We start from the raw sequence: 13,962 nt of genomic DNA on the forward strand, positions 1-13,962 counted from the left end.
ACCCTGTACAACTGCAGTAGAATCTCCCTGCTCCTACACTCAAATCCTTTTGCTATGAATGCTAACATACCATTCGCTTTCTTTACTGCCTGCTGCACCTGCATGCCTACTTTCAATGTGTTCAAAAGGGAACTGCAGATGCTGGAATATCGAAGGTACACAAAATTGCTGGGGAAACTCAGCGGGTGCAGCAGCATCTATGGAGCAAAGGAAATAGGCGACGTTTCGGGCCGAAACCCTTCTTCAGACTGATGGGGGTGGGGGGGGAAAAGAAAGAAGGAAAAGGGGAGGAGGAAGAGGAGGGCGGGCGGATGGGAGGGTGGGAGGAGACAGCTAGAGGGTTAAGGAAGGGGAGGAGACAGCAAGGGCTAGCCAAATTGGGAGAATTCAATGTTAATGCCATAAGGACGCAAGGTCCCCAGACGGAATATGAGGTGCTGTTCCTCCAATTTCCGCTGTTGCTCACTCTGGCAATGGAGGAGACCCAGGACAGAGAGATCGGATTGGGAATGGGAGGGGGAGTTGAAGTGCTGAGCCACCGGGAGGTCAGGTAGGTTATTGCGGACTGAGCGGAGGTGTTCGGCGAAACGATCGCCCAACCTACGCTTGGTCTCACCGATGTAAATCAGCTGACATCTAGAGCAGCGGATGCAGTAGATGAGGTTGGAGGAGATACAGGTGAACCTTTGTCGCACCTGGAACGACTGCTTGGGACCTTGAATGGAGTCGAGGGGGGAGGTGAAGGGACAAGTGTTGCATTTCTTGCGGTTGCAACGGAAAGTGCCCGGGGAGGGGGTGGTGCGGGAGGGAAGGGAAGAATTGACGAAGGAGTTGCGGAGGGAGCGGTCTTTGCGGATACTTTCAATGACTGGTGTACCATGACACCCAGGTCTCGTTGCATCTCCCCTTTTCCTAATTGGCCACCATTTAGATAATAGTCTGCTTTCCTGTTTTTGCCACCAAAGTGGATAACCTCACATTTATCCACATTATACTGCATCTGCCATACATTTGCCCACTCACCCAGCCTATCCAAGTCACCTTGCAGCCTCCTAACATCCTCCTCACAGCTAACACTGCCCCCCAGCTTAGTGTCATCCGCAAACTTGGAGATGTTGCATTCAATTCCCTCGTCCAAATCATTAATATATATTGTAAATAGCTGGGGTCCCAGCACTGAGCCTTGCGGTACCCCACTAGTTACTGCCTGCCATTGTGAAAAGGGCCCGTTTACTCCTACTCTTTGCTTCCTGTTTGCCAGCCAATTCTCTATCCACATCAATACTGAACCCCCAATACCATGTGCTTTAGGTTTGTATACCAATGTCTTATGTGGGACCTTGTCGAAAGCCTTCTGAAAGTTCACATATAACACATCGACTGGTTCTCCCGTATCCACTCTACTAGTTACATTCTCGAAAAATTCTATAAGATTCGTCAGACGTGATTTACCTTTCGTAAATCCATGCTAACTTTGTCCAATGATTTCACCACTTTCCAAATGTGCTGCTATCCCATCTTTAATAACTGACTCTAGCAGTTTCCCCACTACCGATGTTAGACTAACTGGTCTGTAATTCCCCGTCTTCTCTCTTCCTTTTTAAAAATATAGGAGGTGTAGTCTGATTTCTGATGCAAGTTTTTGTGCATTTGATTTGTACCTATGATTTTTTTTTTAGAAACTATTTTCATTATATTCACGATGATTAAAGCACTGATGCAAATTGTTGCCCATCAGCTTCAGATAAAGCGTTTAAAGTTAATCTGGAATATCCTGCCCGAGCAAAAATTGGTTTGTCGATTCAGTGTGAATCCTGGACAGAAAAAATTGCTGAGTTAATTATAATTTTCTATTTTAGGATGCAAGACCACAGCAAACCAACATGTGTTGATTTAACCTTCAAACTAGCCATAAAGGGGCAGTATCTATTAAATAATGTGAAATAATAAACTGAGTAGATCAAGTATTCTTGATTGGCAGAAATTACCATTTCTGCGATTTATTTTTCTAAAATAAACGTTTTTCTTGCCAGATCTCAACAGCAATGGCTACATTTGTGACTCTGAACTCCATGATCTTCTCCGTGAAGCCAATGTTTCATTGCCAGGATACAAAATAAGAGAAATCGTTCAGAAACTAATGACCGAAGGTGACAAAGACAAAGACTGCAGGATCAGCTTCAATGAATTTGTTTCTGTAAGTCCCCTTGTGTTTGTTGGTTCATCCTGTACAGGAACTTTTCATAACCCAATAGAACTTGGTATCCCTGTTCAACCCTTCCTGGTGATGCACTGCATCTGTGTTGGATGGAATTTAATCTGTCAATCAGGACACCAATCAAATAAGTCGATCTTGAGTCCCATCTTTGGTAATTCAAAACAAGTTAGTTTTCATGCGATTAACACAAAATGCTGGGATAACTCAACGAGACGGGTAGCGTCTCTGTAGAGACGCTTCGGGTCGAGACCCTTGTTTCAGACTTGTTCATGTTATATGACTTCAGACTAGTTTTCATATGATATGACATCACCTTTTGGATATATTGGCTAGAAACGAGATTTAAACCTCTTTGCTACGATGAAACTGGAAGCCAAACGTGCATAAAATAAGCAGTTGTGGCGGTCCCTGTGGGGTAGGCCACTCCTTGGATCATCCCCCTCGCCGATTGAGGGACAGGGGCGTTGGTCTGCCACGGGGTTTTCCAGACGACTCCCGAGGGGTGGAGATAAGGGTGTCGGGTGTGTGTTCTCGTACGGCTACCATTAAAAAGCTTCTTTTGAATCCGCCTGGTGTCCGGTCTTTTCCTGACCTCGACCAGGCCACTACACTGGTGACCCCGCGTCGTTCATCACGCATCGTGATGGAGAATAACGCCGTTGCGTTGAAGCTCCCAACTCTATGGACCGAAGAACCCGAAACCTGGTTCCAGCTGGCAGAGGCACAGTTTGCTGTGAGAGGTATCACGCAGGACGAGACTAAATATTATTATGTGGTTGGCTCGTTTGACCAACTAACTGCGAGGCGAGTTAAGCCTTTGATCCTGACCTCGACCAGGCCACTACACAGTAATACTTGTTAGTCAGATGAAAATACCCAAGAAGCCTGGAAGTTTATGGAACTTCAACTTTCTTTTGCATTATATTCTTTCAGTTTATGGACTATCAGATTGCTATTGCTTAACTTTTAAAATGTACTACACTTTTTTAAAAGAATGTGTAAATGGCCAATTTCAATGTATGAATATTGCTGAACAAGAGGGATTTTTATTTTATTTTTCCAGTGTTTTGGGTATTTTAATGTTTTTTCAACTTTCTGCTGCACTATCATTTATTCAGCTTTGTTTTATTTTCATTTTCTTGTGAAGTAAGACTTGTTTTCATCTTTCTCAGCAGTTTTGACATGTTTGTGGTTGATGGTGGTTCCATTTTAAGCATTGCTTGCATGTTTTATATCTGGCTCCAACATGTTCCTGGAATGCTTGCATTGTGCAAGTGACTTATCAAATGTTTTGTTTAGTTGTGACTGAGATGAAGAAATGTCCTTATTTTAAACCTAATTCGCTTCACTAAGATTAGTGTATCTTTTTATTTCTAATATTTTCATATATAATAAAAGGCTCTGTTATCAGTCTCAATAGGGTGTCTAGGAATCTAATTAATCTTATTTAGAAATCAGGCTTTGGGACTTCATTTCAAATATTGCCTCAAGCGAGCATCTCCATCTTAAACCATAATGACCGACTATTGCTCACGACGTAGAAATTTGGTCTGGGGGCAGATTGTGGCATGAAGACAGAATGACTGCACTATTAAAGTTCATGATCATGAGGGCCACACAGGATTTGAAGCCAAATAAAGGAGAGCTGCTGGGGGAAGTCAGCGGGACAGGCAGCATCTGATGAGAGAAACAAGTAGTCAAAACCTTTCATCTTGTTCTTGCAATATCAGAATCCACAAAATTAGAGGAGGGGAAGATCAAAAGGATTTGTTGTTGTCCAGCCTGAGGAAGTTTGACCTGAAACATCACCTATCCGTGATCTCCAGAGATGCTGCCTGAGCTACTCCAGCATTTTATTTTCATTTGCTGTGGTCTGTTTCAGCATGTACAGCCCCAATCCACCTATGGTCTTCATTCAAATACTTTATCTTGATGGTAATCTTCAGCAGTTTCATTAAGACCACTGATTGAAAATTGTCTGCAGTCTCCCAGTGCATGCTTCAGTCAACTGTGATCTATTTTCCCGAGATGGCGGGACTGTCATATGTTGAAAGAATGGAGTGACTGGGCTTGTATACACTGGAATTTAGAAGGATGAGAGGGGATCGTATTGAAACATATAAGATTATTAAGGGATTGGACACGCTAGAGGCAGGAAACATGTTCCCGATGTTGGGGGAGTCCAGAACCAGGGGCCACAGTTTAATAATAAGGGGTAGGCCATTTAGAACGGAGATGAGGAAAAACGTTGTCACCCAGAGAGTTGTGAGTCTGTGGAATTCTCTGCCTCAGAAGGCAGTGGAGGCCAATTCTCTGGATGCTTTCAAGAGTGAGTTAGAGCTCTTAAAGATAGCGGAGTCAGGGGATATGGGGAGAATGCAGGAACGGGGTACTGATTGTGGATGATCAGTCATGATTACATTGAATGGCGGTGCTGGCTCGAATGGCCGAATGGCCTGCTCCTGCATCTATTGTCCCGAAGCATTCTGAAATTTGCATGGAGAAAAAGCTTCCTGAGGTATTCCAGTGATGCTTGTGCAGAAGAGTGGATGCTCACTCTTTTTTGTTCCCTGCGCATCACTTAATATATCAACTGAAGCACATGGGATAGGATGCCCCATGGCAAGATGGTGCCCAACCCAGGCGACTCTTTGTGTGCTAGCCACAGAAGTAGATCTGCAATCACACGTTACAATTGCTCAGTCTCTTCCCCAGAGTAGGGGAATCGAGGACCAGAGTTGGCCGGAGTGGGAAAGTTGGGCCGAAGGGCCTGGTTCCGCACTGTATCACTCTGACTCTATTCTTAAATCTCTACTCTGACAGCAACATTTCCTCTGTACACGGTGGATGGCTCAATTGTAATCCTGTATTGTCCTTCTGCTGACTGGTTAGCAAGCAACAAAAGCTTTTCACTGTACACGTGAGAATAAACTCAAGTCAACTCAACTCAAATTTCATTAAAATATACAAAACATCCAACATGAATGACCAAAAGTGGTGGCACTGAGTTGGACAAAGTCTATGGGGAGACAAGAATTTAATGGTTTCAATAGATTTTGAAACTGCTAAATAAGAATTTTGTGTGAAATAACTTGTAACTTTGTAAGGAAGTCTGAGCAAATTTAAGTTGTGGCCGATGTCACGACGTTCATGGTACTTTCAAAGCCGAGATCCGCACCTGGAATTCTTGGTGGTGCAGGCCTGTTTGTATGTATTGTGCTTCCACAGTGAACAAGCCAGTTAAAGCTGGCCATTATGGTCTGGTTTATTTCATTGCCAAATTTGGTATTTAATAGAGAGCCACCTTGGTTTCCAGTTCATTCAAGAAACATTCCGAAGTCTGACAAAATGGACAAACCATCATTTCCTGCTGATTTGAGGATTAGCCAAAAATAAGATCAGTGCCCTTTCAACTTCACCAAGGCTAAATAGAAGAATTTTGTAATTACAATATTCTTACAGTTCTTGCATTGTGCTTGAAATGTATTCTGGCTCGTGTTGACTAAGCCATTCAACTTCATATTTTGATTGTGAGGATATAAATATTCCATGTTCAGATATAGGGAGAAGTTTGAAGATCAGTCATCCATACTTTGCACAAAAGTTTGACTATTGTTGCTGCACTAGATGCTAAAAGATGCCTTCAATTCACTGCAGCAAATGTCCTATATCTGGAAAGCCACCAGCCATTTGAGTGAAATATAATTTAATCCATTATCCTTTGCAATCAACTCAAAAATATGAGACTTTTTAATATACACTTGCACTCTTGTGAATTTGTGGACTGTGGATTCACATAGGAGATGTTGTCAGTATTGGGATTTGGCTCATTGCTCAAGATGAGGAGACTTGTTCTGTCAGGAATTTAAAAGATAAGATGATTCAAAAGCATCTATGACAATTGTCCAACTGATTGTCCCTTCCTTTCATTTGCTGTCAAATGTTTTGTAAAATTTCTTTAATATGCTGCACTTCAATCCAAATTGGGCAGTACTAATAAGTAAGTTGGAGCCTTCAGAGGAAGATGGGTTTGACCAGTTTCTCATTAACATTTTAATTGCCTCTTAACTGGTCGTCAAATATATTGTACGCAATCCAAATTTAGATTTTGGTATGATTCCTTATCACTTTTCAAATATGTAACCAAGACTATATGGAAGCTCGGGATTAGCCCCCTACAGCAGTGATGTCTGTTGCCCTTTACCCAGTGTTAAAAGCTCCCCTCAATAATGGCGAGGGGAAATGGTCAGCCAAGATTCATTTTAAAAGTAGTTTATAAAAAAAAACAGAGGCTACAGTAACCATCATTAAACCTGATTAGAAAGGTCTCAAATTAAAGCAGAGAACATCAAGATACCAATATAGTTTTTCATCTGTCTGCAAGTTGTGTTAGTTGTACATACAATTAACAATTGCATAACAGAAAAACGTTTATCATTCATTCCCCACACATCCTGGATCATATTCCAATGTCAATAACTTACAAATGAAGGAAATGTTGTCACTTCCTTTTGATACTGCTTGGGAAAAGAACCAGGCGGCATCATGAGACCGCCCTGCCAGTTCACATCTTGAAGCCAAGTTTCTTTCAGTCTACATTGATGCAGTGGCTAGACTCTTGATTGGAGGGAAAATGAGCTTGGGCACTTTCAAACTGTTCTTTGTGGAATCAAGCTATCAGTAAATTGGCCAAAGAATAGCAAAATGTGTACATTCTGTATATTAATATTCTTATTCAAGATCCTTGGGTCTAAAGCTTATACACTTGTGAAGCTGGACTATGTGATGAAACCATACTCGGGAGATACAGAAAACCATGAATTTTCTTCCTGAGAAACCTTAGAGGAAACTAACTTGAGAGGGCAGAGTTACGATTATCACAAATGATTGTAGAATGAGCAGGGACTGTACAATCTGTGACGGTTAGATCCAAAAAACTGCTTGAATAAAACAAAACCTCTAATATCTGCCATCTGAGAGCATTGTATATCTGTCAACATACATTGAAGTTGGCAAACAATATAACCTGGTCATATCCCTTGTGGACCAAATAGAATGGAAGGTGGTGATTTTTTGCTTTACTGTGCATGTTCTTGCAAGGATGATGCAGCATCCAGAAACATTTGATGTCACAAATCCAGGTTATTGTTTAATAGTTTTACCAATGGGATGACTAGTAATCCAGATATTTGCAGAATTTCACAGTAAAGGTTAAGTGCAAAAGCAGTTCACCAGCTTGAAAAGGGGAGGCCAATATAGGTAACTAATTGTGTACAGTCGCACGGCGGTAGAGTTGCTGCCTCACAGCGCCTGAGACCCGGGTTCGATCCTGACCACGGGTGCTGTCCGTGTGGAGTTTGCACATTCTTTCTGACTGGGTGTGCTTTCTCTGGGTGCTCAGATTTCTTCCCACATCCCAAAGCGTGCAGGTTTGTAGATTAATTGGATGATGTCAATTGTCCCTAGTGTGTAGGATAGAATTACTGTACGGGTGATCGCTGGTCGGCATGAACTCTGTGGGCTGAAGGGTCTGTTTCCACACAGTATAACTAAACTAATCAGGAGATGTAAAGATTGGGTCTGAGAGAGGAGAGTGATGCCATTAATATACACTATTGGAAAAATATCAGAAGTACAAGAGTCCCCATGTGTCTAAAATCTCAAACGCCGACAGATGGGACAAGGTGGTGGATATCATGTAGGAAGTATAATTGGTGGTAAGAAGTGTAATTCATTGGTGGAATTGGCTGCAGCTATACACTTATTCATTTCCCAATCCATCACGGTGTTTCTACGAATGTTATAGTCGACACGTCCTCGTGGCCTACCTGCGGGCTTGGAGCGCCGTTTCCTGGCGGGAACCGCCCAGCACCTCGGCCTCGGTGGCGGCACAGCACTGGAGCGCTGGAGCGGAGCGGAGCGGGCGATGCCTTGCCTGGGTCGCCGCGCTGGAGCGACGCGCTGGAGCTCTGGCGAGCTGGACCGCCGAGAGCAACAACTCCGGGCTGTGGAGAGGCGGGCGCCGACTTTAACATCGGGAGCCTGGGAGCTCCAAACCGGCGCGGCCTTGTCGGCTTCGGCAGCCGCGGGCTCCAACCAAGAAGCGGCCGTTCCAGGTAGCCCAGCCGCCGAGAGGACTCTCCCGACGCCGGGGCAAGACCACCCGGTGAGAACGGCCAGGGACATCGGGCCTCCGTAGAGGCAATTGCGGTGGCCTCAATAGGCCTGACTTTGGGGTGAACATGGGGTGGGGACTGGACATTGTGCCTTCCTCCACAGTGCTATCCACTGTGGGGGGATGATTTTTTTTGTCTATTTGTAGTCTTGTAGGTCTGTGTCCAAGATGGCTGCCGTGAAGAGAGAGTGGACGCTGGCACGAATTGGTTGCCGCTGCTCCCTCTTCACACTGTGTTTTTGATTTTCTGTTTTTGGATTGAATCCTGTTTTTAATTTGTGTCTCTGTGATGTCCTTATTGTTATATTCCGATTATATGTTTACTATGTAAGGTGTCCTTGAGATTTTGTATGAAAGGCGCCCATTAAATATAAAATTTATTATTATTATTATTATTATTATAGTATCCTGTGATTGGGATTGTGACCATCAAAGAACAATCTTATTTCCACGTAAACCAACTGAGATTAGAAACTCAGATTCTCCCCTTCCCTGCTGTTCCACTTAACATTCTTAGTTTTGATAAAACATTTTAAATATTCTATTATATTTGCACATACATTTTATATTTCTGTATCGTGTGATTTATAATTTTTTTTGATTATAACAGATAAATTAAGGACGTGACTACCATTGAAGGTAATGCCATTAAATTAATGTGGTGATGTTGCACAACAGTACAGCTTGCCTTTTCATTTTGGCCACAAAACTAACTTCATCAAATCCCTTGTGTAAACACAGGCTGTTTATCGTGCACCACTGCTTCTGTTGATACATCAGAACAGGAACACACAGATGCCTGAGTTGGCAATACATAGATGCCAATCCATCGTGTTCATTTTGTCAAAGTTCAGATGTATTACTAGTTTTGCATCCATTTCAGTGTTATATTAGGATAAAGTAATTCCAATCAAGTCTCCAGTGTTTTGTGTTGTTACGTGTGTCTGTTAGAGGTTTATTATCACAATTGGATTATCAAATCAAAACACTTTTGAGAGGAATTTGGTTCTTAAAGTGTATTTCTTTCCAACCATTAAAACTGACAGTGAGATATTGATAGATATAATCTTTAATTGTCTAGGAGAATGTAGAAAATATCAGTAGAAATTTGTCACCAAGCAAATGTATTTAAAATTACAGGCATTAAATATATTTGTTATCATTTGAACTAAAATGAGCTGAGCAGGATGGAACTATGCTGACACGCAGGTACGCGGATTATGAACTAGCATGTTAAATGGAACACCACTGCACAATTATACTTATGCCATAAGGAAACAATTTACAGTACCCTCCATAATGTTTGAGACAAAGTCCCATCATTTATTTATTTGCCTCTGGACTCCACAATTTGAGATTTGTAATAGAAGAAAATCACATGTGGTTAAAGTGCACATTGTCAGATTTTAATGAAGGCCATTTTTATACATTTTGGTTTCACCATGTAGAAATTACAGCTGTATTTATACATAGTCTCCCCATTTCAGGGCACCATAATGATTGGGACATATGGCTTCACAGGAGTTCAAATTGCTCAGGTGTGTTTAATTGCCTCTTGACTGCAGCTATAAGAGCTCTCAGCACCTGGTCTTTCCTCCAGTCTTTCCATCACCGTTGGAAACTTTTATTGCTGTTTATCAATATGAGGACCTAAGTTGTGCCAATGAAAGTCAAAGAGGCCATTATGAGACTGAGAAACAAGAATAAATCAGCAAAACCTTAGGATTGCCAAAATCAACTTTTTGGAACATCATTAAGAAGAAAGAGAGCACTGGTGAGCTTACTAATCACAAAGGGACTGGCAGGCCAAGAAGACCTCCACAGCTGATGACAGAAGAATCTATAATAAAGAAAAATCCCCAAACATGTCCGACAGATCAGAAACACTCTTCAGGAGTCGGGTGTGGATTTGTCAATGACCACTGTCCACAGAAGACTTCATGAACAGAAATACGGAGGCTACACTGCAAGATGCAAACCACTGGTTAGCCGCAAAAAATAGGATGGCCAGGTTACAGTTTGCCAAGAAGTACTTAAAAGAGCAACCACAGTTCTGGTAAAAGGTCTTGTGGACAGATGAGACGGAGATTAACTTATCAGAGTGATGGCAAGAGCAAAGTATGGAGGAGAGAAAGAACTGCCCAAGATCCAAAGCATACCAGCTCACCTGTGAAACACGGTGGTGGGGGTGTTAAGGCCTGGCATGTATGGTTGCTGAAGGTACTGGCTCACTAATCTTCATTGATGATACAACTGCTGATGGTAGTAGCATAATGAATTCTGAAGTGTATAGACACAACCTATGTTCAAACAAATGCCTCAAAATTAATTGGCCGGCGGTTCATTCTACAGCAAGACAATGATCCCAAACATACTGCTAAAGCAACAACGGAGTTTTTCAAAGCTACAAAATTGTCATTTCTTGAGTGGCCAAGTCAATCACCTGATCTGAACCCAATTTAGCATGCCTTTTATATGCTGAAGAGAGAACTGAAGGGGTACTAGCACCCAAAACAAGCATAAGCTAAAGATGGCTGTAATACAGGCCTGGCACAGCATCACCAGAGAAGACACCCAGCAACTGGTGATGTCCATGAATCGCAGACTACATGCAGTCATTGCATGCAAAGGATATGCAACAAAATACTAAACAAGACTACTTTCATTTACATGACATTGCTGTGTCCCAAACATTATGGTGACCTGAAATGGGGGGACTATATATAAACACAGCTGTAATTTCTACATGGTGAAACCAAAATGTATAAACATGGCCTTTATGAAAATCTGACAATATGCACTTTAACTACATGTGATTTCTTTTTTTCTATTACAAATCTCAAATTGTGGAGTACAGAGGCAAATAAAGAAATGATGGGTCTTTGTCACAAACATTATGGAGGGCACTGTACATGGATCCTTTGCTAGCCACGATCAATGCTGTGCCTCATTTTATCCATTTAAACTCAAATGTTCCCATTTTCACAGATTGTTCAAAATCTGAAAAGTAGTCATGTTGCAAAAACGTTCAGAATGGCAATCAACAGGAGAGAAGGCATCTGTGCTATTGGCGGTACCTCGCTTCAGTCAAGTGAAGGAACTCAACATTCTTATTCAGGTACCCCATTCAATGCTGCTACTTGTTTTCTGAAGTCTCACAATCTTGAAAATGAATTAAAATACTTCAAGGTAACTTTCAGATGTTTATTTGAGAGAGAGAGAGTGTGTTTGAAGCTAAGTCATTCAGATTGGGCTGCCAACCAGATCTTGAGGGCTGTGAATCTGAATTGAATTTTGAATTTTTAAATTATTTTTGTCATTCAGACCTTTCGGTCTGAACGAAATTTCGTTGCCTTGCAGTCATACATATAATTAAAATGACAAAAACACACAATAAACACAAATTTAACATCCACCACAGTGAGTTCACCAGGCACCTCCTCACTGTGATGGAAGGCAAAAATCTTAATTTTTTTGTCTCTTCCTTCCTTGTTCTCCCTCTGCGTCGAGGCGATCCAGGCTTCGGATGTTGTGACCCCGCCGGGCAATGGTAAGTAATGTCAGTCTCGCGGCTGAATCCAAGCGCCGCGAACATGCAGGTTCAAACTCCGCGGCCCGGGGCGGTTGAAGCTGCCTAAGCTACGGCCCTCCAGTCCAGCGGACGCAGCTGTTGTTGCGGGAGCTCCGGAAAAACAGGTCACCAACCTGTGACCTGCGAGCTCCCGACGATGTCGTCCACTGGGCCCGTGGCCGAGCCTCCGATGTCGGGTCGCCGCCGGAACGCCGCCACAGCTCCGAGGCCGGGTTGGGTCGCCGCTGCCGCCGGAACGCCGCCACAGCCCCGAGGCCGCCAGCTCCGCCATTAGTCCTTGGCGCAGACGGAGACGAAGACGGAAAATATGACAAGAAAAGTTGCATACCCCCCCCCGAAGGAAGAGACCAAAAACATGTTTTTTCGCCCACCCACCCACACACATACACAACCTAATAAAACAGAATTAACTAAAACAGGACAAAAAGAACAAAAAAAAAAAGAAAAAACAGACAGACTGCAGGCGAGCCGCAGCTGCTAAGGCAGCGCCGCCACCCCTGCAGGAGTGAACCTGATGTTTATACGAATTGTGGGCTGTCAGCAGGGGTACCCTTTGGGTTCATACTCGAGGATAGCTAATTGTTGCAATATGGTTGACGCTGGGATGGAAGCAGATTAGCCACATTTTGTTGGATTGTGTGTGAAGAAATAATTGTATGTCAAAGAGTTTCCCTCATTATGTATATCTCTTGCCTCCGTAAGTATCAACACTAAGTTCTTCCTTCATCCTCTGCTTGATAATAAATGTTTAAAATCTCAATTTTATTTTTCTTGTGAATCCGAAATGTTTGGTAGTGCAATGCTGCTCAACACCAGGGGCCAGATTGTGATTCTGACCTTGGGTGCCCTCCGTGCAGAGTTCTACCTTCTCTCTATGCTCCAGTTTCCTCTCACATTCCCAAGATTTCCGAGTGGGTTAATTGGCTGATGTAAGTTACCTCTTTGTCTAGGTTAATGGCAAAATCAAGTGTTTGAGGGAGAATGGGTTGGATGTGTGAGGGAGAATAGATTGCAGGGGAATAAGGAGAGGAGGATGAAGAATGGAACAAATACGATTGTTCCCCAGAGCCAGGGTGGATCTTATGGGGCAAATGCACCCGTCTGATGACTTTTAGCTTCCTCATTCAGCAAGTAGTGATTAATATCTATTGCCTGCTGGCTGACAGTTAAAACAAAAGTGATTTTAGAACCTAGTAGGACATTACAAAATATGAATCACCATATTAAGTTTTGAAATCTAAGTTACTTTTCTTTTACTTGTAATGACAGAAGAGGAAAAGTATGCCTTTGTTAACTGGATAAACAAGGCTTTGGAAAAAGATCCAGATTGTAGTGGAATGCTGCCTATGGATCCCAACACAGATGCTCTGTTCAAAGCTGTCGGCAATGGCATTGTACTCTGGTGAGTTGCATCAATTTTACTGGTGATGCAGTTGGCACATTTAATCTATTGTATGTTTTTTTTTTCCATCCTTGTGTAACACTATATTTTGCCAGTCATAATTATATTAGGTCAATTCGAATAAGAAACCAAACCATGGAATTTTGACCTTAAGTATCAAGATGATAATAAATATTTCTAGACATTTTTGTTTCGAGTCTATTTGTTCTTGAAAACAACAACATTTTGACGGGCTGTGGAAATTATGCACAGTTGCAGTTGATTGGATCATTATTTGGTATTTTTCTCCATCAGAAATTTGGCCTGTTCGCATTCATCCATTTACTTGCCACTATTCCTCTCTGATGTTGTTTCAGGAAGGATTGTGTTTACCTTTAAAATTACTACTTATGCTGAATGTAAAAAAAGCAGCCCACCTTCTCTGATTTAGAAACTAAACTCTTAACAGTAATTTATGGTGTAAGCACATTATTTGGGTAATTGAATGGGTAGATTTTCTCACATTCAAACTCCAGTGCTATAATTAGCACACACATTAATGAGTGTAAACCTTTAATCTATTAGCTCACTGAATG

The 13,962-nt window shown here is 42.3% G+C and overlaps 1 protein-coding gene across 2 annotated transcripts in view; it reads left to right on the forward strand.

Annotated features, from left to right (window-relative positions):
- Nucleotides 1–13,962, forward strand: part of LOC116979241 (plastin-3-like) — a 77,587-nt gene that overhangs the window by 41,435 nt on the left and 22,190 nt on the right. For both annotated transcript variants that reach the window (XM_033030834.1, XM_033030835.1), the window contains exons 3-5: nt 2,034–2,197; nt 11,382–11,511; nt 13,255–13,387. In XM_033030834.1, the coding sequence (XP_032886725.1) occupies nt 2,034–2,197; nt 11,382–11,511; nt 13,255–13,387 (427 nt within the window). The remainder of the gene's footprint in view (nt 1–2,033; nt 2,198–11,381; nt 11,512–13,254; nt 13,388–13,962) is intronic.

The sequence above is a fragment of the Amblyraja radiata genome, chromosome 12, assembly GCF_010909765.2.
Source record: "Amblyraja radiata isolate CabotCenter1 chromosome 12, sAmbRad1.1.pri, whole genome shotgun sequence".
NCBI lineage: Eukaryota > Metazoa > Chordata > Chondrichthyes > Rajiformes > Rajidae > Amblyraja > Amblyraja radiata.